The sequence below is a fragment of the Phascolarctos cinereus genome, unplaced genomic scaffold (genome assembly GCF_003287225.1).
Source record: "Phascolarctos cinereus isolate Bilbo 61053 unplaced genomic scaffold, phaCin_HiC Scaffold_5;HRSCAF=322, whole genome shotgun sequence".
Lineage (NCBI taxonomy): Eukaryota > Metazoa > Chordata > Mammalia > Diprotodontia > Phascolarctidae > Phascolarctos > Phascolarctos cinereus.
In genome coordinates, this window is record NW_027555958.1 from 252,574,483 (window position 1) to 252,597,594 (window position 23,112).

The 23,112-nt window shown below is 49.5% G+C and overlaps 3 protein-coding genes and 1 long non-coding RNA gene across 10 annotated transcripts; 2 read left to right on the forward strand and 2 right to left on the reverse strand.

Moving 5' to 3' along the window:
• Positions 1–597: 597 nt before the first annotated feature.
• EIF5A (eukaryotic translation initiation factor 5A) lies at positions 598–6,300 on the forward strand. 5 transcript variants are annotated; one of them, XM_020966554.2, is made up of 6 exons: positions 598–681; positions 3,603–3,788; positions 4,929–5,033; positions 5,218–5,349; positions 5,445–5,518; positions 5,643–6,300. In XM_020966554.2, the coding sequence occupies exons 2-5, from the start codon at positions 3,624–3,626 to the stop codon at positions 5,505–5,507; spliced, it is 465 nt and encodes a 154-aa protein (XP_020822213.1). In that variant the 5' UTR covers positions 598–681; positions 3,603–3,623; the 3' UTR covers positions 5,508–5,518; positions 5,643–6,300. The 5 variants fall into 5 exon arrangements, with proteins under 5 accessions (XP_020822213.1, XP_020822211.1, XP_020822210.1 ...); XM_020966552.2 differs by lacking the exon at positions 598–681 and adding an exon at positions 1,318–1,407; XM_020966551.2 differs by lacking the exon at positions 598–681 and adding an exon at positions 1,330–1,422.
• A 124-nt stretch (positions 6,301–6,424) lies between these two features.
• Positions 6,425–9,775, reverse strand: GPS2 (G protein pathway suppressor 2). 3 transcript variants are annotated; one of them, XM_020966539.2, is made up of 11 exons: positions 9,686–9,775; positions 8,966–9,152; positions 8,457–8,566; positions 8,230–8,342; positions 7,887–7,966; positions 7,696–7,778; positions 7,192–7,342; positions 6,998–7,087; positions 6,829–6,908; positions 6,653–6,748; positions 6,425–6,573 (listed from the first exon to the last, which is right to left on the reverse strand). In XM_020966539.2, the coding sequence occupies exons 2-11, from the start codon at positions 9,057–9,059 to the stop codon at positions 6,490–6,492; spliced, it is 981 nt and encodes a 326-aa protein (XP_020822198.1). In that variant the 5' UTR covers positions 9,060–9,152; positions 9,686–9,775; the 3' UTR covers positions 6,425–6,489. The 3 variants fall into 3 exon arrangements, with proteins under 3 accessions (XP_020822198.1, XP_078011769.1, XP_078011768.1); XM_078155643.1 differs by having other exon boundaries at positions 7,192–7,317; positions 7,887–7,940; positions 8,230–8,374; XM_078155642.1 differs by having other exon boundaries at positions 7,887–7,940; positions 8,230–8,374.
• Positions 9,776–9,801: 26 nt separating this feature from the next.
• Positions 9,802–15,855, forward strand: LOC144457655 (uncharacterized). The gene is made up of 2 exons (XR_013487127.1): positions 9,802–10,346; positions 15,135–15,855. It is a non-coding gene; the product is annotated as an uncharacterized LOC144457655 (long non-coding RNA).
• NEURL4 (neuralized E3 ubiquitin protein ligase 4) lies at positions 10,925–23,007 on the reverse strand. The gene is made up of 27 exons (XM_020966426.2): positions 22,926–23,007; positions 22,440–22,747; positions 22,044–22,155; positions 21,870–21,958; positions 21,533–21,605; positions 21,010–21,277; positions 20,594–20,775; positions 20,126–20,211; positions 19,773–19,935; positions 19,432–19,630; positions 19,227–19,303; positions 19,060–19,138; positions 18,336–18,511; positions 18,019–18,147; positions 17,139–17,284; positions 16,739–16,969; positions 16,413–16,511; positions 15,896–16,057; positions 15,439–15,603; positions 14,775–14,933; positions 14,227–14,406; positions 13,822–13,909; positions 13,397–13,504; positions 13,036–13,180; positions 12,312–12,424; positions 11,978–12,146; positions 10,925–11,657 (listed from the first exon to the last, which is right to left on the reverse strand). Exons 1-27 carry the CDS (start codon positions 22,984–22,986, stop codon positions 11,453–11,455), a joined length of 3,972 nt encoding a protein of 1,323 aa, XP_020822085.2. The 5' UTR covers positions 22,987–23,007; the 3' UTR covers positions 10,925–11,452.
• Positions 23,008–23,112: the final 105 nt, after the last annotated feature.

Here is a 23,112-nt window from a genome sequence, read left to right on the forward strand (position 1 = left end):
TTATAGTCCTTTCGTATTGTTTTCCTGGTACTACTTATTTCACTTTGCATCAGTTCATATGTCTGTACCTGCTTCTTATCACATTCATTGTTTACTGCAGCACAGTGTATTATATTCATGTACCACAATTTGGCTATTCTCCAATTGATTGGCGACAGTTCTTTGCTACTAGAGAGTACCACCACAGACACTTTGGTGTATATGTGGCCTTTCTTTTTGTCACTGATCTCCTTGGGGTACACGTTTTACAGCAGAATTTCTGGGCCAAAGAGTATGGACTAATTTTAGTCACTTTGCATAATTCTAGATTGCTTTCCAAAGTACTTGTAGCAATTCATAGATTCAACTATTATCTTCTGTAAAGAAAATTTTTTTCCAAAGAGGATCTCTAGACCTGCTTTCACAGACAAGGCAGGATGTGTAGTTCACTTACGGTCGTGAATTTAATCTCTTCACACATTTATGTAATACTCAGAGTGGAAAGGCCTTCATAGTTGCCATAGAAACTGTTTAAGGGTCTTTGAAACAAGATGGTGGCCGGAGGCCGTTTCACTCTAGCCTCTGATTGTAACTCTATGGTAGGTCGGGGGTGAAGAAGCTGGAACTGGGAAGCTGGGAAGCGAGATTTCGTCGCGCACACGCGCACTGACGACTCAAGAAGACAGACTGGAAAGCGACTTGGTACGCAAGTCTGACACCCAAGCTACTCGGTTTCGGCGGGGGCAAGGGAGGGGGAGGAGGTACACTGCGGGTTGATTGATGCACATGCGCAATAACAGCAGTGGTGAAGCTTGGGTGGGGCGTTCTCTGGAGGCTACCGGAGCTGGAGCGGCGAGGTCTTTCCAACGCGCAAGCTTACTGGCGACGTCGGCAAAGGAAGGAGTGGGCGGCCTAATACGCATGCGCTCTGAAGGCACGGACTTAGGAGGGTGTGGCGAGAAGTGAGGCTCATTGCGCAGGCGCAGGGGCTACCTGGTTTGGCGAGAGGCTTTAGGAGAGAACGCGGAGTGGGGGGTGGGGATGAAATGCGTCTGCGCGTTGTTCGAGGGTTGGGAGTACAGGGGAACTTCAGAGAAACGGAATGCGCAAGCGCATTAATCGATAGATGGGTGGGTGGGAGAGGGGAGGAGCGGGGAGTGAACCGGTGCGCCTGCGTAGTGCGGGGGTGGAGCGCGGAGGGGGTGGGGGGAGAAGGGGAGAGCGCCTGCGCGGCTGTCAGGCGGCTGCTTGGTTGGTCAGTGGGGAGCCAGCGCCTGCGCACTAGGACCCGTGTGCAGCGGCAGCGGCGGCGGTAGCGGCGGCGGCGGCGGCGGCGGCGGCGGCGGCGGCGTCTGCGGCGGCGGCAGCAGCAGCAGTAGGCTTGGCGGTAGCGGTTGAGCTTGCGGCGGGCGGACGGGGGTCCAGTCGGTACGTTCGCACGAGGTGAGGGCGGGTAGTACGCGCGTGCGCAAATGCTCCAGTCGGGGAGGCTGAGAGGAGGGAATGGAATGGAGTGGAACGGAGGGGCCAGCGGACAGGCGGGGGAGGGGAAGGGCAGGCGGTCGCCTCGCGGGGCCCGAACTGGGAAGGGAGGGTTGGGGTAAGAGCGCGAAGGAAAGGGCGGGAGCGCGCGCTCGCCCTGCGGGTCTGGCGCGTGGTGCGGCGGTTACGGTCCGGGCGGGTGACGTTGGCGCGACGCAGGGTGAAGGGGGGGGTGTTGGGGGAAGGTTGAACGGCGAGCGCGGGGCCGCCACGCTGGAGAACCTGGAGCAGAAGACCACGAGGGGACCCGGAGATTGGTTTCGTCTCGCGGGATGGGGAGGGAATGAGACCACGTGGGTGAGTCGGAGGGGGGAGGAGGAGAGAATGAGCCACGCGGGACCGTTGGGGTTGGGACTGGGACCTGGGGAGAGATTTGGAGTTGCCCCACGCGGACACGTGAGATGGGGGAGGGATTGCTCTCAGGGTCGGGGGTTGGGCACGTGAGGGCCGTGGTGGGGCATGCGGGGAGAAAAGGCATAGGAGAGCTGAGACTTGGGGGAGGGGCTTCTGGGGTACAGGAAGTTGAATTTGGGGGGGCGTTGGGGGAAATCCCTCGGTTTCCCTCTGCTGGAGAAGGTGGCTCTGAGTGGGAGGAAGGGGGACTGTAAGGCCACATGGCCTAGGTTAGGTCGTGAGGGAGGGGGCAGGAAATCCAAGGCAGAGGGGGAGACCCCATGGAGGTGGCTAGGACTCTGCCGCATCGTGGGTTTGAGGCCTCCAACAGAGGGGTGAGGGGCCCAGGGTAGGGAGGCACCAAAGGGAGGGTAAGGGGGAAGGCAGGCCATTTTCCCATCCCCCAAAATCCTGAGTGAGGGTTCAGAGGATAAGCAGAGGGGGGAACATTTAAAGGGGGAGGTATATGAGATAAAATTAAGAGGTCCGAATTGGCAATCAGGCTTGGTCTTAATATCAGCACTAGTATATAAAGTAGATTGGACGGGCTCCTGTTAGCATATGTTAACTCTGCCACTTAGGCCTCATACCGTCCTGTTGTATTACCTACCCCCTTTCTCTTTTGGAGTGAGGGAATTGGATTTAAATAGAACTATCCCAGAAATTGGAGAAGGTAGGGGGAAGGAGGCATAAGGAAGAGACTATTTCAGTGATGGAAGGAAAGGATTTGAGGGGAGATGGCTTTACTCCTTCAGCCCATGGCAAACTTAATCTATTTGCATTATATAAAGAGGAGTGGGGCAGAAAAGTATCTTCCCTTACTAATTTTGGGTAGTACTTTGTAACCTTTATTGAGTTCTCAAACATGACACGGTTTTCCAGATGGCCACACGGTTTTCCAGATGGTCACACGGTTTTCTCCTGTCTCCAACTTTCTTCTCCCTGTTATCTCTTTGAATATATTCAGTGAAACCTTAACTTACCACAGCTAGACTAGCCCTTCGGTTGGATTTGTAACCCCAAACTTACCCCATGTGCCGCCTGGGCCTGAGGCCTATTGCAGTGCAGGTGCATGCTGGGAAAAGTGGGAGGGCCCCTGGGGGAGGCCTGGTATTTGGGTTTCCTGAGGGAGCTGTGACTGGTTGTTTGGCAGAGGGTGAGTGGACCTTTTCCTTTCTCCCCTTACCCAGACAAAAACTGGTAGCTTAGGTTTGGGTGGCTGGGAATCTCCCTGGCTAAGGTGCCTTGTGGATTCCTGTACCAGTGGTAGGTGTAAAGGTGGTGGTGGGTGTGTGTGTGTGTGTGTGTGTGTGTGTGTGTGTGTGTGTGTGTGTGTGACAACTGTGGGTGGAGCCCTGAGCTCTGGATCTCCACCCAGTCCCCTAGCATTAGCCCAACTCCACCCAGTTGCTCAGAGCTCTTTAACTAATTATAGCCCTGGCTCCCTTTTTGGAGGGGGGGGGATGACAAATGGGAGAAAGGATTTTTCTTTTCTGGGACTCTATAAGTATTATTCTAAATCTTTTATCCTCCACAGTTTAGATACACAGTTATCTGTTCTGTCTCCTCTGCCCTGCCAGTTCCTGGCCTTTCATAAGATCCAGGAATTAGGGTATCATTGGGGGAACAGTCATATCCAGCCTTAAAGAACTATTAATAACACCCTTTTCCTCTCCTCCCCCTCTCAGTTGGAATAGACGTCTCTCAAAATGGCAGATGACCTGGACTTCGAGACGGGGGATGCAGGGGCATCAGCTACCTTTCCCATGCAGTGCTCTGCCTTGCGCAAGAATGGCTTTGTGGTGCTCAAAGGCCGGCCCTGTAAGATAGTTGAGATGTCCACCTCCAAGACTGGAAAGCATGGCCATGCCAAGGTCAGAAACTCCCTTCCTCATTTTGTCTTTTGCTTCCTGGCCTGCTTATATGCATTATAGCTTGCCTCTTTTTGGCTCTTAGTTTTTCCCAAAACTGCTTTCTGTACCAGATTACTAGATCTGTGATGACTTCAACCTTGCCTTTCTGGCTTCTTAATCAACCAGTACTTCAGTATTCTGCATTTCTGCTCTTCCACCTTGACCTTCCTGTCACTTTCAACCTCTGGGCTCCTCTGACAATCTCTTTCCACCATTTGGCTTCATTCAGTAGCCTCTTTTATTCTTTACCCTGGGTTCCTAGCTTCCTCTCATTTCCTGTTTTCCCTACGCCTTAAACTCTATTTAGATTCTTTGTTTCTGCCTACTTGAGTAGTTTAGCCTTTTCTCTATCCTAGATGCAACCTTCCCTCTGATGTATGTTTTGTCCAGGGTAAGAACGAGCTAAAGGAACATTATGTCCAATATATGCTGAAATTCCAGGGTTTTTGTCCTCGTTTACTTATGTCTTCACCCTACTTTTGCTTCTGAAAAGCTAGCTCCTGTCTTTGATAACTGAGCCTGTTCAGTGTAGACTTGCCCCAGTATCATTCTTCTCACGTAAGTCCTGTAATTTTTCTTTTTATCAGTCTCTCCATATCTATGCCCAGCTCCCTGCTTTCCTTCCTATTCCTTTAACACCCTCAGACATAGCCTGTTTAGAGTAGGCTCTTCAGTTTTTTGCCTCCTGGTGGTCATTTTTCCTGCCCTTGGAAGTTGAGGACTATCTGTATCTGTCCCAAACTCTACCCCTTTCCATTTCATTTCCCGGTCTTCTGGAAACACATTCTTTCCCAAGTGTCCAGGTCTCTTATCCTTCTGACTCTTGATTCCTTGTGCCCTTTAAACATACTTAGTTTTTGGTTCTTTCTCCTTCCCTGTTTAGTTACTCTTGTTAACCTTGGTGCCACCTATTTTTGTCTCTGTATGCCTATCTCTCTGCCCCTTTCCCTTCTTGGGACCATTACTTCTCACTGCTGTGAGTCCGCCGCATTTGGGAAAGGAGGGAATCTGTAGCTGTCTCCTTCCCCATGTCAGAAATTGCTGATTTCCTTCTTAACATGATACACATACATACATATATGTATATATATACATATCCAGGTTCATCTGGTTGGTATCGATATCTTTACTGGGAAGAAATATGAAGATATCTGCCCTTCAACCCACAACATGGATGTGCCCAATATCAAGAGAAATGATTTCCAGGTATTTGGAAAGGGGTTGAACCAGAGCACCTAGGTTTTGGGGAAGCTTCAATATGAGAAACAGAAGTGCTGGATTTTGAAGTAAAGAGATGTGGAAGAAAAGTCAGGCCAAGTAAGGGGTGGGATTCATGATGGAAAGTAGAATGAGAATTGTTTTGATTGCCTATCCCTTATTCTGTCCCTAGCTGATTGGGATTCAGGATGGCTACCTGTCACTGCTCCAGGACAGTGGGGAGGTGAGGGAGGACCTTCGCTTACCTGAGGGTGACCTTGGCAAGGAGATTGAGCAGAAGTATGATTGTGGAGAAGAGATCCTGGTAAGTCCTCATCTCCCATTTTTACCCTTGTTTTGCAATTCCAATGCTTATAATCTTAAGGTGAGGAGTTTAGACCCTGATCCCTTTTCCTACAGATAACGGTGCTGTCAGCCATGACAGAGGAAGCAGCTGTTGCAATCAAGGCCATGGCAAAGTAACTGGCCCTCAGGTGGGTAGAACCCTTTTTCTTTGCCTGTTGGTCCTCCCTACCCCCACCCCAAGTCCTTTGCTGTAATTTCATCTATGTTGCAGGTTGTGTAGTGGTTGTCCTAATCTTTTCTTTCTGTATTCAGGGTGGTGGTGGCTGCAGGAGCAGCAGCGATCGGCACCTGAAGAGGCCTTCCCTCTCCTCCCCAGCCTGGTCAGGCTTTGGCCCCACCCTGGCTGGACGTCTACTCTTATTTCTTTGATGTTTTATTTTGGTTTTTTTTTCTCTCAATCCGGGGAGCTCCCCCCACCCCCACCCCTTTAGTCCAGCCCTATCTCTCCCAACCCCTTGGACGAGATGGGGGCAGGGCCTTGGTAAAACTGCCCCCTTCTCTCCCCCACCTCACACTACAGCCCTGGTGGGGGAGAGGGGACGGGGGCTCCTTGAGATTTAGTTTTTTTTTCTTTTTTATTATTCAATCTGGAAGCAGAAAGCTGTGGATTCTGGCAAAAATCCTCTGCCCTTTCTCCCTACCTATCCTGTCTGGCCCCCTGGTTCCCTATACCTCACCTAGCACCACTCCCTCCTCCAGCAGGGGACCAGACCCCCCCCATCTGCCTGTGCCCCATCTACCCCAAATCTCTTTAGTGGGAGAAGGGACAGGAGTGGGTAGGGGGCTGTATTCCCCTCCTCAGGCATCCAGGAGGGCCCCTAGCACCCATGGGCCCTACCCCTCCTTGCGGTTTTCTCCCTGACACATTTGTTAAAAATCAAACCTGAATAAAACTACAAGTTTAATATGACTGCCCAAGTTTCATATACTTCTTCTAGGGGAGACCTAGTTTACTTTCTTAAGGTTTTTTATCACCAGGATTCCTGACACCAAATGGGCAAGACTGGGGACAATTCAGACAGCAGGAAACAGGCTCTAGTGGCAGTTTTAACTTTATTAGTTGGAGAACTGGGGAGGCAGGACACTGCCCTGAGTCAAGTCACTTGTGATAAAAACGTTGGTTCTGGCTGTGCTGAATAAAAGGGAGACGGGGGCCTGGTTGGCTGGTGGCTGCAAAGCTTGACTGTTGTGAGCAAAACAGAAAGTTGTTAGTGTCAATAACCCCCATTCTCAGAAAGTCTGAATCCCACTTGAATCCTCACCTTTCCTGATGGTTGCATCTGTACAGGAAGCTGGGGTGTGGCTAAAAGCCCAGGGGTTGGGTGTAGAGCCTGGGGATGCATGGGGCGCAGAGAGGACTGTAACACATGACAATAGGTCAGCATTTCAGGATTACTCAAATTTTCCTATAAAACCACCCCCGAGAATAGAGTCTCACCGAATCAGAGAAGCCAGATTGCTGGTTAGCATGTTCCAACTGCTTCTGAAGGGACAGGGCATTGCCAGGTTGCAGGAACCCTAGAACAAGAGGAATCAATCCAGTATGAGTACAGGAAAAAGAAAAACAAGTCAGGGAACAGCTTAGAAGGATCCACAAGTGGCATTACCTGTTTGTGCAGGCTGGTAGTGGCCGTGTACTGCATAGGACTGTGGCTGAGGTTGTGACAAGTACTGAACAGCAGGAAAAGCTGAAGGGGCTAAGGGGAGAAGAGGTCACACCCACAAGCCAAATTTTTGCAAAAACCTTCACTGCCTCCTGCCCATTCATTTCATTCCCACTTCTAGTTCTGTTTGCCCTCACCTCTGAGCTGTTGGCTGGGACTATAGCCCGGCTGGGTAGGTCCATAGTGAGGTGGGGGCTGGGCTGCCCCATAGGCCCCTCCTGGACTGCTCTGGAATTGCCCGTGTTCTGAGGTTCCTGCAAAAGCTGTTGACCCCACAAAATGACGGGTCTAGAAACGATGGGGAGAGTTAAGATTGGAAAGTGTTCAAATATTAGGTACAAGCTAAATACAATGCTGTTACAATGAAGGATAAATTATCTGACTTTGATAGCTGGCAATTACCAATTTATATACATTTCCGTATTTTTAAAATGAGGAAACAGGTTCAGAGAGACTAAATGTCTTGCTAGGGTTACACAAGAAGTGTAAGATGTTATCCCAAGTCCATCACCTCATCTACCTCTAACATAAATCACAACTCCATAATATAATTAGGAGAGGTTACATTGATATTTTTACCTTCATCATAGCACATTAAATGACACTGGTTGTTAAAATGCTGGGGATCCCTGTCTGCTTACCGTAAGCACTTGGGGTCCAAACATCTGCTTGGCCCTATCAGCAGACATAAGAGTTCCAGGTCTGCTGTGTCCTCCAGGACTGCCTATGATGGGGTGTGAGATTCAGAAGAGTGCAGGCTCTCAGGAGGTCTCAAACCACCTCCATGATCCTTGCCCAAACTAGCCCCAACCTTTCCCCTTGTCCACCTCACCCTGCATGCTGAGAAGATGTGTCCCTGTGTGCACAGCCAGACCTTGTTGGTATGCTGCAGATGTAAGTGTTGTCAAGTCACTGAAGGGGAAGTAAGATCAAAGACTTACTATCAAAAATTATAGATTTAAAACTGGAAGGAGCCTTGTAAGTTTTACAGATGAAGAAACTGAGATCCAAAGAAATTAAATTTAAAAAATTAAAATCAGACCATCTAAGATTTATGTAGGTGGCATACATAGTTAAGACATGAACCTGGGTGCATTCTTCCTCTTTTCAATACTAGGTTCTCTTTTCACAAAGCCATACCTTAGTCTAGGCCCTATCTCCCTCCATGTCCCTACCTTTGCTCCTTACGCCGCCTTTTCTCCTCCTCATGTAAAACTTTCTTGAGCTGCAGGAAGAGCTGGTGTTTCTCCTCTTGTAGGGCCAGGAGCTTCTCTTGCAATTTAAGGATCTGGGAGGATCATGGAGACAGTGAAAGGAGGTCTGCCAGAATGGAATCGGGGAGCAGGGTGAGTAAAGAACAAGAGATTTGTGTGTGTGTGTGTGTGTGTAAAAATCTGCTTACCTGTTCTTTGGTCTCTTCCAGTGACATTCTTTCTTCCATTTCCTTTTTCTTCCTCCTCTCTTGTTCCTCCTTCATTTTCTGTTCCATCATCTTGTCTACCTCCTCTTCCTCTGGGGGAGGGGCATGGGGTTAAAACCTTAAAGCTAGAAGGGATCTCAGACACCAAGCCCTCATTTTAAACACAGAAAATAGGCCTAGACAGGGAAGGTGACCCCACAATTCAAGGTCCTATGACTATGGGAATCGACAACTTGAGGCAGTGGTCTTGAAGGCAGGCCTCAGAAGCTCTCAGCTATGTGACCCTGGACAAGTCACTTAACCTGTCTACCTGGGTTGCCTCAACTGTGAAATGAGAATAATTGCACCTTTCTTGCAAGGCTGCTTATTCCTTCCCCCCCTTTCCCACCGATATATCTAGGAGACACATCTCTAACATGCAAAGCTCAGTCTGGGATTGAAATGTGTTGCTGCTCCCTTGGAACCCTGAGCTAGCTAGCACCCTCACTCACCCTGTCTCTTCCTCTCCCGCTCCATCATTATGTGTCGATGCAATGCCCTAGCCATGGCATTAGACAGCTTGGGGCGTTCCAGAAGGGCCGGCATGGTGACCCGCAGGGTGCTGTCACAGACTGAAGTGCTGAGACTTGATCACTGACAATCCAGTCCCAGAAATGAATCTAGTCACCCAGCAGAAATCTGGTTTATTGGGGGATAAGCATTATCACAGAGGTGTAGAAGGGCTCCCACTCGCGGAAGGGGGACGTGAGAGCCCTCCCCACCACCCTGAAGAAATGAGGTGGGAAAACCAGGCTCCACTGGCAATCCGGCCGGGGGAGGGAAGGCCTGAGCGTCCTGCTCCTCGGAGAGGGCGAGGCTGTTCTCGCCCCTCTCCGACCCACCCCACCCCTGCCCCGGACCCGGCTCCGTCCGCTGGGTTCCGAAGGCGGGTGGGGCCGGAGGGCGGGGCCGCAGAGAGCATCGGGGCTCTGGAGGCGACACCGCTGGGGCGTGTGGGGCGGGTCACGTGCTTCTCCCGTCAGGCGCCCCGCCACCCCCTCCAGCCCATCACCTGCTCCAGCCAACGGGGTTGGGGTCCAGTGCCACACTGGGTTCCCCACCCTCCCCACTTGTCCCGCAGCTACCAGGAGTGACCCCGTTCTGCGCAGGCGCGACCAGGGTCCGAAAGTCTCGGACTAGACCTCCAGGCCCCCCAGCCCCTCCCTACCTACCTCCGCTTCCTTCTCACTTCAGCCCTCCTACAGGCCTCAGGGCCTTCGTCATTTCCTGACTCGTGGGTAAGTACTTCCGGGGGCAAAGATGAGCGATGGCGAAGCTTCGCACGTTGCCTGCGGTGGGGGAGGGGAGGGGCGGAAGAGGCTTGGGAAAAAGGGAAAACAACAGCGGCTGCGCGTGGTACTCCGGGTTTGGGGTGACCAAACTACGGCGCTTGGCCTGCGCCCCGAGAAGCTGTGGGGCGTGTAGTACACGTAGGGGGCAGTGGAGTGGAGAGAAGGATCCAAATCTAGTGGGCTATTTTGAGGGGCGGCCCGCTCTTCCAGCATGTGACCTTCCCGCCTCTAGTCCCAGGGCGGGGAGGGAGGAAATGGGAGGGGCTCCTCTCTCGGGAAAACCCAACCCTAGGTACGACTCCTACGGAAAGGCAGGAGCAGGGGCCGAGGAGCTAATGAATTGGAAGAGACCTTAAAAAAATCATAAAAGCAATATCATACAGTAGTAAGCGGCCGAGCCAGACAAGCGTCCCGTAACCTTCAATACACTGCCCTGGGTTTCCCAGTCCCAGTTACCTGGGAGACCACAGAGTGAACACTGCTAAAGGACTTCGTAACTAAAAAGAATTAAAGGAGTCAAGGTCTCAAGTCCACCCCCAAAGTAAGTGGAATCAAGGTACAATCTATCTGTACAAGGATACAAGGGAAGCAAAAGGTTCTGTGATAATCTTGGGAAGAGAGCCATGAATTGAGGTCAGCAAAGACTTTCATGCAGGTTTAAAATCAATTTTCTTTTTCCTAAGAATTTCTAGGTGCAAACAGCATTAAGAGAGAAGACAACTTGACTCCACACTATGCTGTCAGGAACACAGAAAAGACAGCATAAATACAGAAAACACAGACTACAGGGTTCCTGTCTGATAATAACTAACATTTACTTAGTTGTTTTTTAAAGGTTTGCAAAATGCTTTACATGTTGACACTGATCTTCACAACAGCCTTGTGAAGCAGATGTTCTTATCCCCATTTTGCAATCAGTAAACTGAGACACAGGCTCACACAGCAGCTACTAAATGTCTAAGGCAGGAGTTGAACTCAGGTCTTCTTGACTCCAAGTCCCACAATTTGTCCACTGGGACACCTAACCTAACCCCAACCCGAATTGCCTACATCTCCTTAGAACTCTCTTATGTTAAGATTTCCCTAGGTAAGTGCAAGCGGAGACTGGGACTGACAAGGTTGTATCTGAGACAGGATGTTTATTTCAGTTAAGAAATCAGAGTATGTAACAGCTGTACAGGGGTGACCCCTTCTCCCCCAGCTATTCCTTCCCACTGGAAAAAGTTTCAACGGAGAGGGGAGGGAGATAACTCCTCCTGGGGATTCACATTAACCAGAAACAATGGAAATAAATTAAGTGATGGGAGTTTCCCCAAATCAGTGCATAAAGAGAGGGAGGCCAAGCAAGAGTTCATTGTGAGAGGCCTTCCAAATTCAGTCCCCATGGACTTCCCCAATTAATAGAGAAGTGTTCTAGACCATCACAATTCCCCCAAATCTGTGAGCAACCCCCAACCCACGAGACCTACTCCCCAAATTGGGAACTCCTCCAAACAAAAATGCAAAGCCCCCTGGAAATCTAGGGGAGCTCCCACTGTGTCCGCTCTCTTCCCTGGGAATGGTTGGGGGAATATATAAAAAGTTGGTGCTTCCCAAGTCCATAAACCTTCCCTGCCATTGTGCTTGGCAATATGGGCCCATATCCTTTCATTCCACTCGTACCAGCAAGGCATAGAGTAATGTGGCACCCTTTTCCTTAGTCACCCACTCAAGCTCAGCAGGGCTAAAGTGGGGGTCAGGGGGGCCCCCAACTGCTGTAGAGGGTGGGCCAGGTGTGTAGGATCCAGGACGTACACACACCTGGAATGCCACCTGGGCCTGGTAGGGCCTTTGAGATTTGGGGTCGCGGAATCTAAAGACAAGAAAGAAGGAAGGCCCTGTTGAGACAGTATGAGGGAAAAAAAAACCAACATAGGATGGAAAGGGTGGAAACGTGCAAATAGTGGAAAAACTGTGGAATAGAAGGAAAGAAGGAAAGGCACTGGGGAAACCAATGGGCAAGGAAAAAGTAGGAGGGAGATTAGAACCAAAATCCAATAGAAACAAGATGGGTTAAAAAAAAAAAGAGAGAAGCTGGGCTACAGGGCCCTCCCTCCGGGTTTCACCAATATCCCCAAATGGGGGTAGTTACCCCAACTTCAGTTCCCACACCCTCTGTTCTCCCTTACTCACTGCACTTTGGAAGCAAGGGCATCAGTCCCAGCAGCATGCCGAAGGGAGGGCGAAAGCAGTACAGGAGGGGGCTGCTCCTCACGAGGAGGAACACAGTTTTCTCCAGATTCTCCATATCCACACCCTGGCTCTGCCTTTAAAGGCCGACAGCTAAGGATTGAAGCACTGCCTGAAGGTAAAGGGTAATGGTTAGGGGTCTTTCCCTTTATTTCCCCCGCTCTATACCTCCCCTCCACGATCTTCTCCTTAACAGGGGGAAGGAGTCCTGATTTCCCCCCCCCAACCCCAATCATTCCCCTCAGCATCATCCTTCAACTTTGTCCTATCCTATTACCTGCCCCGAGCTCCCCTCGGTCTAGCACCCTCCGAACAGCCCCAACACTACTCCCATGATAGGCCATGTGCCACTTCTTGGATAGTGTTGCTGTCTCCAATCGTGGATTCACTCTGCAGGAAAGAAATGTGTATGTCTGTCCTGACCTTCATTACCTCAAAGCCCTTTCTCTTCAGAGAGGACTTTTTCTGTCCAATTGTCTTGCTGAAAACTGCCTGGTAAGAAACAGTATCCTAGCAGCATAGACCTAGAAAGACTCAGAATTTAAACCCAGATCCTCCACCTCCCAGGCCAGGGTACTTCTAATTGTTATCATACCCCCTTTTTTTTTATATTCTGAACCTAAACATCAAATAAAATAGGTATTTACACTTATATAACAGAACAGAAAGAGCAAGAAGCTGCAGATTTCTATTATATACAGCTTGTTTTTTGTTTTAGGTGCTCAACTTGTAGCTTTGTCCTACTTTTATTCTTCTGAAAAAAAAAGTTTCTCCAATGACCTTTTTTTCCCAGTGGGGTGAGGAAGGACAGTAAAAAAAAAGCACACCTCTTGCAAATGTTGATTTTGATGCCATTTCCTTCAACAGGATATTATATATCCTATTGAAATGACATTTTTTAGACATAATAATGGAGGCTAAAGCAAACTCTTTCTGCCTTCTCTGGGCACTGAGTCCAAGGCTGCCCTGGGTTCCAACCCCTCCCATCCCAGGCCACATGCCTGAGGTTGAAGCGGCACCAGCCAAAGGGCAAGGCATACTCTTGTGGTGGCTCCCCCCGACGCCGATGTGCCTCATCTCCCCGAAGTTTCCGACAGGACTCACAGTAGCACAGGCTTCGCTTGGGGGGTGGGACAAAGTAATCCTCTGGCAAAGAAGAGAGAGGTTTATTTAATTCAGGGACTATATTTCCTAAAGAATCCTTATTTCTGTATCTCATCTGTGTCCTCAACCCTCAGAAATGAGCCCATTTCCCTACCCCACCCCCCAAATAACTATTTGGGAGTTTGAGGAAAGCAACCCTAGTGTCCCAAGAAGAAAGGACCTGAGAACTGATGGTAAAGTTAAGGGATGGAGTCTCACCTGGCAGTAGCAGCAACTCCTGGAATCGAGAGCAGAGGGCATGGTATTCACAACTCTTTAAAGGACTGGCATCTGGAGGTGGGGCCCAACACACACTCTCTTTGATGCCTGAAAGGTAGAGCCAAATCAGTAGGGAAGGGGTGGGGAGAGAAGAAAACAGTCAAATGAAGTGGGGGAGGAAGAGATGGAAGCAGGGCATATTTTGGGGACTTGTCCTCCTGATCTCAGAATGCCTTATTCAACTTCTTAAAACACTGTGTTTGGGAGGTGGGGGGAAGGGAGGAGTCAGGAAGAAATGATCCTCTGGGGGAAGAAGCAAAGGGCTTCGTTATTAAGGTGAGGACAGGTGTCCAGAAAAAGTAGAATTAGAGTAACAAGGTTCTCCCCAGTGGGCTTGTACAGTACAGGCTCTCCCTGAGCCTCACCATCTACCACATCAGCCTTCTCCATGTCCCCCTGGATTCCAGCTCCCTCCCCATTGGCTGCTCCTGTCTCAAGGCTCAGAATTGTCACCTGGAGAGGAAGAAGGGTTGGTTAACCTTTGATCTGCTGCTTCCCCTACCACAATGGATTTTCTCAATCCCACTGTATAAGCCCCCTCCCCCACCCCCACAACCCTTTAGTCTCAATTCTTTTTCCCCTTTGAATCTGCCCTTCAGTCTCAATTCCTTTTCCCCTTTAAACTCCCCAGTTCTCTCCATCAACCCCATAAAAACTTCACTACACCCCCAATTCAAACTTTTTAAGACACCACCACCACCATGCTCCTCTAACTTCCTAGATTCCTCCCCCCTTCCAGCACTATTCCTGACCAACCACCCCCTGCTGACCTGCTCACACTGGCCATAGAGGTCCACTAGGGCATGGCAAGGCTGGGGCACCTCAGCCACAGCCACACCCTGGTCCACACCATTGACATAGAGGTGCAGCCCCCCAGACCCGTCCAACCTCAGCCCCAGCACCGTGCCTTCTGGGCACGTGTCCAGGTTTGGCCCATACTTCTCGCAGATCTGGGGGACAGAAGCATGAGAAGTGAGCCACTTCCCAAAAAATCCCACCCCTCAGATACCAATACCCATTCTGCAATATTCTCATCTGGTCACCCCACACTCAAACATACACTTCTTTATACACCTTTACTCTCTTATTCCTAGGCTTCCCTTCTTATGATCCCCCAACATTCTTTCCCACTCATGGCCATCCTCTGGGTCTAGCTATTATCTCTTCTTTAGGTTCACCCAATTGCTCCAATGACTCCCCAATTCCTATACCATTCCATTTTTCAGAGCCTTCTCCTTTCCTGATATCCCAATTATCTCCAATCACTGGATCTGCCTTGCCTACAGGACTGTTCCCCTTCTTTACATGTCCTGCCCACCTTGAGGCCATTATGGAAGATACCCTGGCCCCGAAGTAGCCAGGCGGCCCGTTTGAGGGCACAAGCTGAAGCTGGGAAGTTGAGCCGCTCAGGGGGGCAGGCAATGACTCCTAGGGCCAGGGATGAAGTCCACTGCCGGTTCAGGAAGTCCAGCCGTACCTGGGGGGAGGGGGAGATTACCTCCTAGCAGCCACTGACCCACAGGAAGCAGTCTCACTGGGTGGGACAGGGGAGGGGAGAAACAGGACATATCACTTCTCCTGCAGATATGAAGAAGAATGATTTAACTTTGGTTTTTGATATAATTTCCTCCTCAGATAAGCACTATTCCATGTTAATTTTCTATGATTTTCTCTCTAGGTGGAAAAAGGTAAGGCTCACTAGCAAAGGTATCATTAAGAAGGAAGTTATCAAGAGTGCTGACTTTATTCCTCTCTGGCTGTGAAACAGATGCCAACATTCTACTTCATCTTTACCAGGAGAGACTGCCAAGTTGTAACTTCTTTATACTTTCTATTCAACAAGAAGGGTAACACAAGGAAGTTGGCCTTTTGTTTCTCCTTCTTGTGGAAGAAAGCAACTGGGGTCAGAAGGCATGGAGGAATGAGTTCTTCAGAGCAAGGACCTCCCTTTCTGTTCAGGGAGGGATGAGACCCCAGCATACCTGGACCAGCTGCTGAGGAACCAAGGGCCGGTTTATTACAACTATGCCCTGGTTGTAGCTGGCCACCCGTGTAGCTGTCAGGTTCCCGTTGGACAAGAGGATGTTCTTCCCATGATTCTCCAGGAACTCAAGGGCTGCAGGGGTAACCACAGCTTCATTCTCACCCTGTTGGAAGGACCATGTGGGTGTCAGCTAGGGCTCCAACTAATCCTTTTCCATTCTCACAGGTCCTAGTCTAATTAATATGGAAGAGTACTCCCCTGTATTGAGAATCAATGAAAACTAAAGTATACAGCTCTTGCTCACATGGGATATCTGGACACTTTTTCCCCCTTCCCCTCAATCCCCAATATTGAAGTTCATGCAGATATAGTTCAGAGGGTTTAATTTCAATTAAATGGCAGCAAGGACTATAAATACTGGATTATCTTTCCTTTCCCCAAACCTCAGCTCTTACCATGGTGCCTGGTTCTTCATCATCCTCATCTTCTTCACCCTCACTGCCAGTATCTGAGCTGAGGGAGGGTGGCTTGGTGCCTTCAATCTCCTCTAGCATTGAGGAGCTGACAATGGAGATGACCTTCACCCGCCCGTACAGGTCCAGCACCACCCACACATTCTGGGGGCACACATGGGTAAGGGAGTGGGGTATTACAGCATACCTCCTCTCCCTGATTTGCTACTCTTCACACAAACCCTACACTCAACAGAGGAGAAAAACTGAGGGACAAGGCTAAGGGAGAGATGGGATATCAAGGGTCTCAACATAAGATAAGACTAGGGGAAGGGAAAAAAGTAAATAGTGAAGCCTAAAGGTGACTGGGAGAAGATGTATGTATGGAAAGATGACAGGGAAAGGGGTCTTAAGGAGGACTAAAAGGCAAGAAACCAAACTGGTAGAAAAGGAGTAAAAAATAAAGGATGTGAGCCTGGGAATAAAGGATGGGGAAATGAAAAAAATTCAACAGCAGTACCTTGGCAATGCCAGTGGCTGCAGGCCCCATGTCCTCACCATCCACCAGGATATGCATCGTGTCATCTGCCCCTCTACGTATTCCCACACGGCTTCCCACCTGCACAGAGATTTCAAAAGGGTTTATAACTCAACAACACCGTATACATTCATTCTCTACGTTCTCCTCTCCTAGCCCCTCTACCACAGTTCTGTGCTCCCCTTCCATAATCTCACACCACATCTCCTAACAACACTCCCTTCTCCTACTTCCCATATTTCTCAGCCCTCCCAAGGGGTCTGTACCAACCAAATCTACCCCTTCCCTGTCCTCCAGGCCCTGCTCACCCCCAGCCTCTCCAGATTTCGTCCATAGTTCATCCGCTGAAGCTGTCCATTACGTCTCACCTCACAGCCAGAAACCATCCATGTTGTCTTGGTCTGTAGCTCCGGTAGTGAGGTGGGCAGCCCTGGCCCTGCCCCATTCCCTCCCCCAGGTCCCAAGTCCCCTGGTAGAAGTGTTGTCAGCCCTACTTTGAATGAACCCGCCCACTTCTCATCCAGCTCTTCCACTTGCACCTGGTAGGGAGAAGAGGAAGTAGTCAGGAGATGAAGTAAAAATCAGTAGGAAAGAAAGAAACAGAAGTATGAACAAGAATGAATTGTCATGAGTTTCCTCCAAATCTGTCCTTTAATGGTCCTCTTTGACACTATTCCCTGGAGGCCCCCAAACTCATCCTCATCCTACCTCAAAGACCTCATCAGTCCTGAGCTCCTTCATGCTGAAAACTAAGCCATGAGCATAGCCAGCTACCCTCATGGCCCGAGTACCATCTTCTCCAAATGTTACATTTTTCCCACAGCTGCTGTGGAATCGGTGAGCCACACCTGCCACTGGGAAAGGAAGAGTACATAGAGGGATGTTGGGGGTATAGAAAGAAAGGAGGCATAACTTTTCTAAGCTGGGAGCAGGACGTGAATTTCAGTATGTATCTTTTTAGCCAAAGAGCGCTTAGACATTGCTCACTCCTGATATGGTCAGTGGCAAAAAAGCCTTATGAGGTCATCTCTTCACCAGAGAGGCACCAAACTTAGGCTGCCTGCCTCTACAGAAAGTGAGAGAGAAGACTCAGCAGACTATTTCATATTCAAACAGGAAACTGGGAGGGGCAGCAAGGACATATAGCAATACATTTTCCTCTACGAAGAGGAAAAAGTCCAAGCTCCCCAAACCAAAAGTTGACATGAACACCTCCTTGACCCCAAGTCTGAAAGCTCATGGATTTATGACATCACTTCTTCAAAAAGAAAAAGCAAACACTGGTTATCCCTCTTCCTCTTCTCTCTCTCTGAATCCTTAAGTCTTTCCCTTCACCCAAAAGTGCCCTGTCCATAACCTGTACTGCTGAAACCACCACTATAACCTTGAGAATTTTTTCTCATCCATGATCCCTAAAACCACAGCTACTACCTTCCTATATACAACCCATTCCCCAAGCCTCAAGTCCACAGCTACTACCTTCCTATATACAACCCATTCCGCAAGCCTCAAGTCCACCATTTTTCTATGATGTTGCTTCCAACACTTTCCTTATACCTACAGCTCCCTTGTTTCCTGAAGTTCTCACCTGGGGAATGAAGAGGGAAAGATTTCTCAGTGGCATTGCTGGTTGACAGGCTGTTATCCATAGGGCCTGTAGCACTGGTAATGGAGACCTGGACACACTGGCCGTAGAGATCCACCACAGCATACACCTCTGGGGTCAGAGGGAGAGGCAGGCTGGGACACCAGTTGCCTGAAATCCTAAAGGGAATGAGGACTAAGGTATCTGAGTCCCCAGAAAGGGGTGTGGGTTGAGGGGATGTCTTGCATCCCTAAAGGGAAAAGGTTGGAGAACTAGAGGCTAGAGGGCCAGACACTTGGACCCCTGAACAGGGAGGTCACCTTTCCCAGCAGGGAGGCCAGAACAGGCAGGCCCTTGGTCTTGGCCATTGATGAAGTAATGCAGGTCACCCTTAGCAGTACGCATCATGCCAATCCGAGAGCCAGTGCCTAGAGAATCCAGGTCACAGCCATAGTTGTTTCGCATGGTGTTTCCATCCTGCATGATAGCTGTGCCACTATTGAGGGAAGTAGGGAAAGGGGAAGTCAGCCTCCCTATCAAAACAGGGAAACCCACCCTGTTATCAAAAAATTTCCTTAGGGTCTTAATAGAAGTATTAAGACCAGGATGTGTTGCTCCTAGGCCTAGCCCTTCATCCTGTACCCCATCACCAATTCCATTCAACTATGATATCTTAGTGAAGTGATCTGACCCTAGACCTAGTCCAACATAATCTTTTATCTAAAATATGTCTGCCATGGTGTCTACACGTGATGCTGCACTCTTCTCTCCCTTCCATAACAGATATATTCCATTTCCTTATACTTATGCAACAGTTTAGACTGCTGTTATGGAAATTCCCTATCAACAACAGCTACCTTTGCACCCATTCAACACAACGTCTCCACAGCAAAGGACTGTACCTAAAAATGTTTTCCACCCCAGAGGGTCAGTTGGGCTTTGTCTTCTCCCTCCTTTATCCCATCCCATGCCTGGCAGAGTCCTTTGCCAAGAAGGCACTCAAGAAATAACAGAAGTAGTGAATGGCTGAATAAATTGCCTCACCTCAGCATCCATGTGTCATAGTCAATGTCAGTCATTGTGTTGGGGAACTCCAGGTCTTCTGGCCGTATGGCAGTCACTCCTGTGGGTGGGAGAAAGAAGTCTCCTTTATGGCTCAGGCAATCATCCTAAAATGTCAACCTTCCCCTCAAGCACCCTAACCAACCTACCAGCCTCAATAGACCCTGACCAACGATCAACCATCTTCTGAATAACAATCTCAAAGAGTTCTCCATCTCGAAGGGCCCTGCCAGAGACAAGAGGGAGACTCAAAGATGGTCTCTGAAGGCATCAGGGATAGAAGAACCAGGCAGAGGGAGAATGGGCAGGAAGGAAAGGGAAGCTGATACCTTTATCCCCTATTATGGGACTGACCGGTTGGAGATGACGATGGCATCATTGAATTCACTTCGACAGTTGTGCCTGAGAGCTGTTCGGCCCCCATTAGTAATGACAGCATTGCTGCCATGAAGCTGGTGAAATCGAAGATCAGTGGCTCCTGCCCCAGATGAAGGTGAACTCGGTGACAGCTGGTTATTTCCTTCAGAAATGTCATCCGGCAGTGGCAACAGCTCTAGGGATTGGGGATAGGGTGGGGAATCAGCTACCACATCCTAGTTTCACAATCCTCATGTTTCTTCGTCTCCAACCCCTCCCAGACCTCCCCTTCCAGATCCACAAAATGCTTCCTGCCTCTCCTTTTGTTTTTTCCTCACCAGAGTCATCCACAATGGTGGCTTGTGCAGCCTGGCCATAAAGATCAACTACAGCATAAACCCCCGGAGGCACATTCCATGCTGCAGGGCCTTGGGCCACCCCATTGACAAAGAAGTGGAGGGTGCCATCCTCTCGCCGTACTACACCCACTGTGTCCCCTGCCTTGGGGAAAGAAATAAGAAGTCAGCCATAGTACTTGAACCATGCTGAGTGAAAGAAAGAATGTACCCATCACTAACCATACTATACTCTCTCTTCCCCCAGGGGTGGGGTGAGGGTGGGAAATCATCTCCATACTCTAGCCCCACCTGCTACGCCCCTTGGGGACCAAAGTCCACACTCCCTACCAGACCTTGAGTCGGTCAAGGTTGTGACCATACTCGTCCAAGATGGTTGTCCCATTGTGCATCACCCCATTCCCAGTCATCATCCAAGTTCCTGGTAAAAAAAAAAAGTTTAGGGTTGTGAGAAGTAGAAAAAACAAAGGAGGGTGTAGTATAAGACCAGGATTTTAAATCTGAAGACCTGAGTTTTAATTCTAGATCTTTCCTTGACTCAGGATGTGACTGTGGTAAATCACTTCACCTGTCTGGGCCTATTTCCCAAAACTAAGGAGAGATGGGGTTGAGCTAAAGGTAAAGATTCTATATGGTTTTATAAGACCTAGTGGAGTGTGGGAGTCCAAGGTACTGGAGGGCACCCATTTTCCTTGTCCTCAGCTCATTCTTCCTCCCCAGAACTTATCCCTTTACCCCTATTTATCCAAACACATCCCTTTCCAAACATTTCTCTCCACTCTTGGAGCAGAAGCCTCTCTTACCTGAACGCAAGTTGGTCATAGTAGAAGGCAGCTGCAGATAAGCTGGATTGTGGGTGGTGACCCCAATTTCAATTGAACCTGCCCACTTGTCTACCATTTTGTCAATTCGAACCTGGAATAGCTCTCCATCCCGAAGAGCCCGGCTGCTCAACACCACACCATGATTGAAGTCATCAGTGGCACTGAGAGTGGAGTAAATGGGGAATCAGCCCCATTCTTCTACCCAAGACCCACCCACACTTCCAGCTGCCCCCAAATTCCAGCCTCCTTTGACTACTGATTAGGGAGATGATTTCCCCATATCAGACAACTCCTAAACCCCATTTATCCCTTAGGTGCCACTCTGTCCTTCTACTCTAAAGGAACTTCCTCCCATCCTGACCCAAACAAGCCCCTTCCTATCCCAGGGACTATACTGGGGTCGAAGAGCAGTTCGTCCTTCATGAGTGATTGCTGCCTTCTGTCCACAGTTGGGGTGGAAGAGCAGGCGATCAGGCTCAGAGTGGGCAAGGCCAGGAGGGGGCCTTCGATGAGCACCCTCAGGAGACAGGGCCCGAAGGATAGCATTGTTTCGTCGAAGACGGTCACTGTGGTTGTGGTTGTGGACAATAGTCACCTTCACTGCCATCCCATACAAGTCCACCACACCGTATACCACTGGGGGTGTCACTGAAGTTGCCACACCTACCCAGGAACCAAGAAAGAAAGGAAGGAGAAAGCCATAAGGAGAAACAAACTCAGAGAGAGGCCCAAAAATACTAACACAAAATCATGGAAGGGGAAAAAGGCAGAGAACAAGTCAAACCTGGGCCCACTCCCATCTTTTACTCTCCTTAAGCAAAAATCCTCTACAACCTCTCTAGCTCAACCTCAGTTCCAACTTCCACCCAATTACTCCACCCTAGTAGATTTACCTCAGCCCTCTTTTCTTCACCTTACCCTGGTCAATTCCATTGATGAAGAAGTGTAGTGCAGAGCTGGCTTTTCTGGTGAGACCAATGTGGTCCCCTTCCTTTGGGGAGGGAAGGGGAGCAAGAGATCTCATAGTACTCAGACTTTTCCATCCCCAGGGTCCCACACTCAAATGAAGCCAAAATCCTGGGGTCTTCCCATCTAACTATATTATTGGACAGAGGTTAGGACTTAATCGTAAGGGTCGACTGAGCAAAAAAATCTTCCCTGCCACACCCTCCCCCCAATTTATCTAGTAACCAAGTACTACTTCTGTCCCTCCAGCCCTTCCCACTATCTTACCAGCCCCAACCCTGGCTCTCACCTGTAGCTCATCTAGACTGAACTCACAGTATTCCCTGCGTGTCCCTTTTCCATTAGTCAAGATTCCACAGCCACTCATCATGATGGTGCCTACAGAAGAGAAACCCTACTCCCTTTAGTTATGGTCTTGAGAAACCTCCTCCCAATTCCCCTTAAGGGCCCAGCTCTCTAGTACCTGAGCGCAGATTGGTCATAGTTGCAGGATATTCCAGGCTGTTTGGATTATGGGTTGTCACTCCAATTTCTATGGAGCCTGACCACTTATCCACTAGCTTGTCAATTCGAATCTTAGGGCAGAGGGAAGTCGGCAGGTGAGAGGAAGGAAAAATAGAATGGTGATGGAGGAGAAAGGCACATGGCTTAACTCCTCCTATTACCGGTACACATGGATAAACTGAGAAAAAAAAAACAACTCTGGCCCATCCTAAGACCTCCCTTCCCCACACTTATCAAGGACATTGTATCAAATATCTGGGCCCCCAAAAGAATAGGGCTTAAAGGACTAAGCTGAAACATCAGACATTTAGAATTCTGAAGAAGAAAGCTGGGATAAAGCCACCACAGTTCCCACCTCGAACATCTCATTGTCACGGAGCGGGCGATTTGTCATCACTACTCCATTGTTGAACTCATCTAGAGGTCGTCGACGTTCAGCTGTCTTGTTGTTGTTGCTAAGTTTGATGAGAGTTCCACACTTCTCATGAAAGAGCAGGGCATCATTAGAGGTGAGGGGTGTTGGGGCAGGGAGTCCACTCCCACCAGCACCAGCTCCTGGCCCTTCTGCAGGTGGGGAGCCAAGGCTGACACTCAGGAGGCCACCATTGTAAGCAGACAGGATGGCATTACTCACTACTTCTGAAAGCTCCATGCCTGAGAAACCTGGAGTCAAGAAATTGGAAAAAAGGGAAAAATAAAGTTCTAGCTCTTTAAGGAGCTTGTTTCCCCTTTCTTGAAAGCCCTTCCCTTCAACTGCCCACCTCCCTTCTATTCATCATCCCTCTCTTCTCCCTCAACCCAGCCACCTCTTTACCCTCTCCCTCCTCACCCCCCCCCTCACCATTCTCCGACTCAAGGCTGTTGGGGAACTTGTCCAGCTGCGCCTGGGCTTGGGGCGGCATGAGGGCTGGGGACCAGGTTGGGGGTGGGAAGGGAGTAAGGTCTCCAGCCCTTACCCCTGGTCCTCTCAACCACGACACTTTCCCAGGTCTAGCCCCTCACCCCCAAAACATTCCTTTCAATTGCCC

Excerpts from the sequence above, each read along its gene's own strand:
- EIF5A (XM_020966554.2), top strand. The coding sequence starts at position 3,624 with ATGGCAGATGACCTGGACTTCGAGACGGGGGATGCAGGGGCATCAGCT. Across the intron at positions 5,034-5,217 it reads TCAAGAGAAATGATTTCCAG|CTGATTGGGATTCAGGATGG; the intron begins GTATTTGGAAAG and ends TTCTGTCCCTAG. Across the intron at positions 5,350-5,444 it reads ATTGTGGAGAAGAGATCCTG|ATAACGGTGCTGTCAGCCAT; the intron begins GTAAGTCCTCAT and ends CTTTTCCTACAG.
- GPS2 (XM_078155642.1), bottom strand. The coding sequence starts at position 9,059 with ATGCCGGCCCTTCTGGAACGCCCCAAGCTGTCTAATGCCATGGCTAGG. Across the intron at positions 6,909-6,997 it reads CTACCAGCCTGCACAAACAG|GGTTCCTGCAACCTGGCAAT; the intron begins GTAATGCCACTT and ends CTCTTGTTCTAG. Across the intron at positions 6,749-6,828 it reads AATCTGGCTTCTCTGATTCG|TCCTCTCTGCGCCCCATGCA; the intron begins GTGAGACTCTAT and ends CATGTGTTACAG.
- NEURL4 (XM_020966426.2), bottom strand. The coding sequence starts at position 22,986 with ATGCCGCCCCAAGCCCAGGCGCAGCTGGACAAGTTCCCCAACAGCCTT. Across the intron at positions 19,304-19,431 it reads GCCATCGTCATCTCCAACCG|GGCCCTTCGAGATGGAGAAC; the intron begins GTCAGTCCCATA and ends TGTCTCTGGCAG. Across the intron at positions 18,512-19,059 it reads TATGACACATGGATGCTGAG|TGGCACAGCTATCATGCAGG; the intron begins GTGAGGCAATTT and ends TTCCCTCAATAG.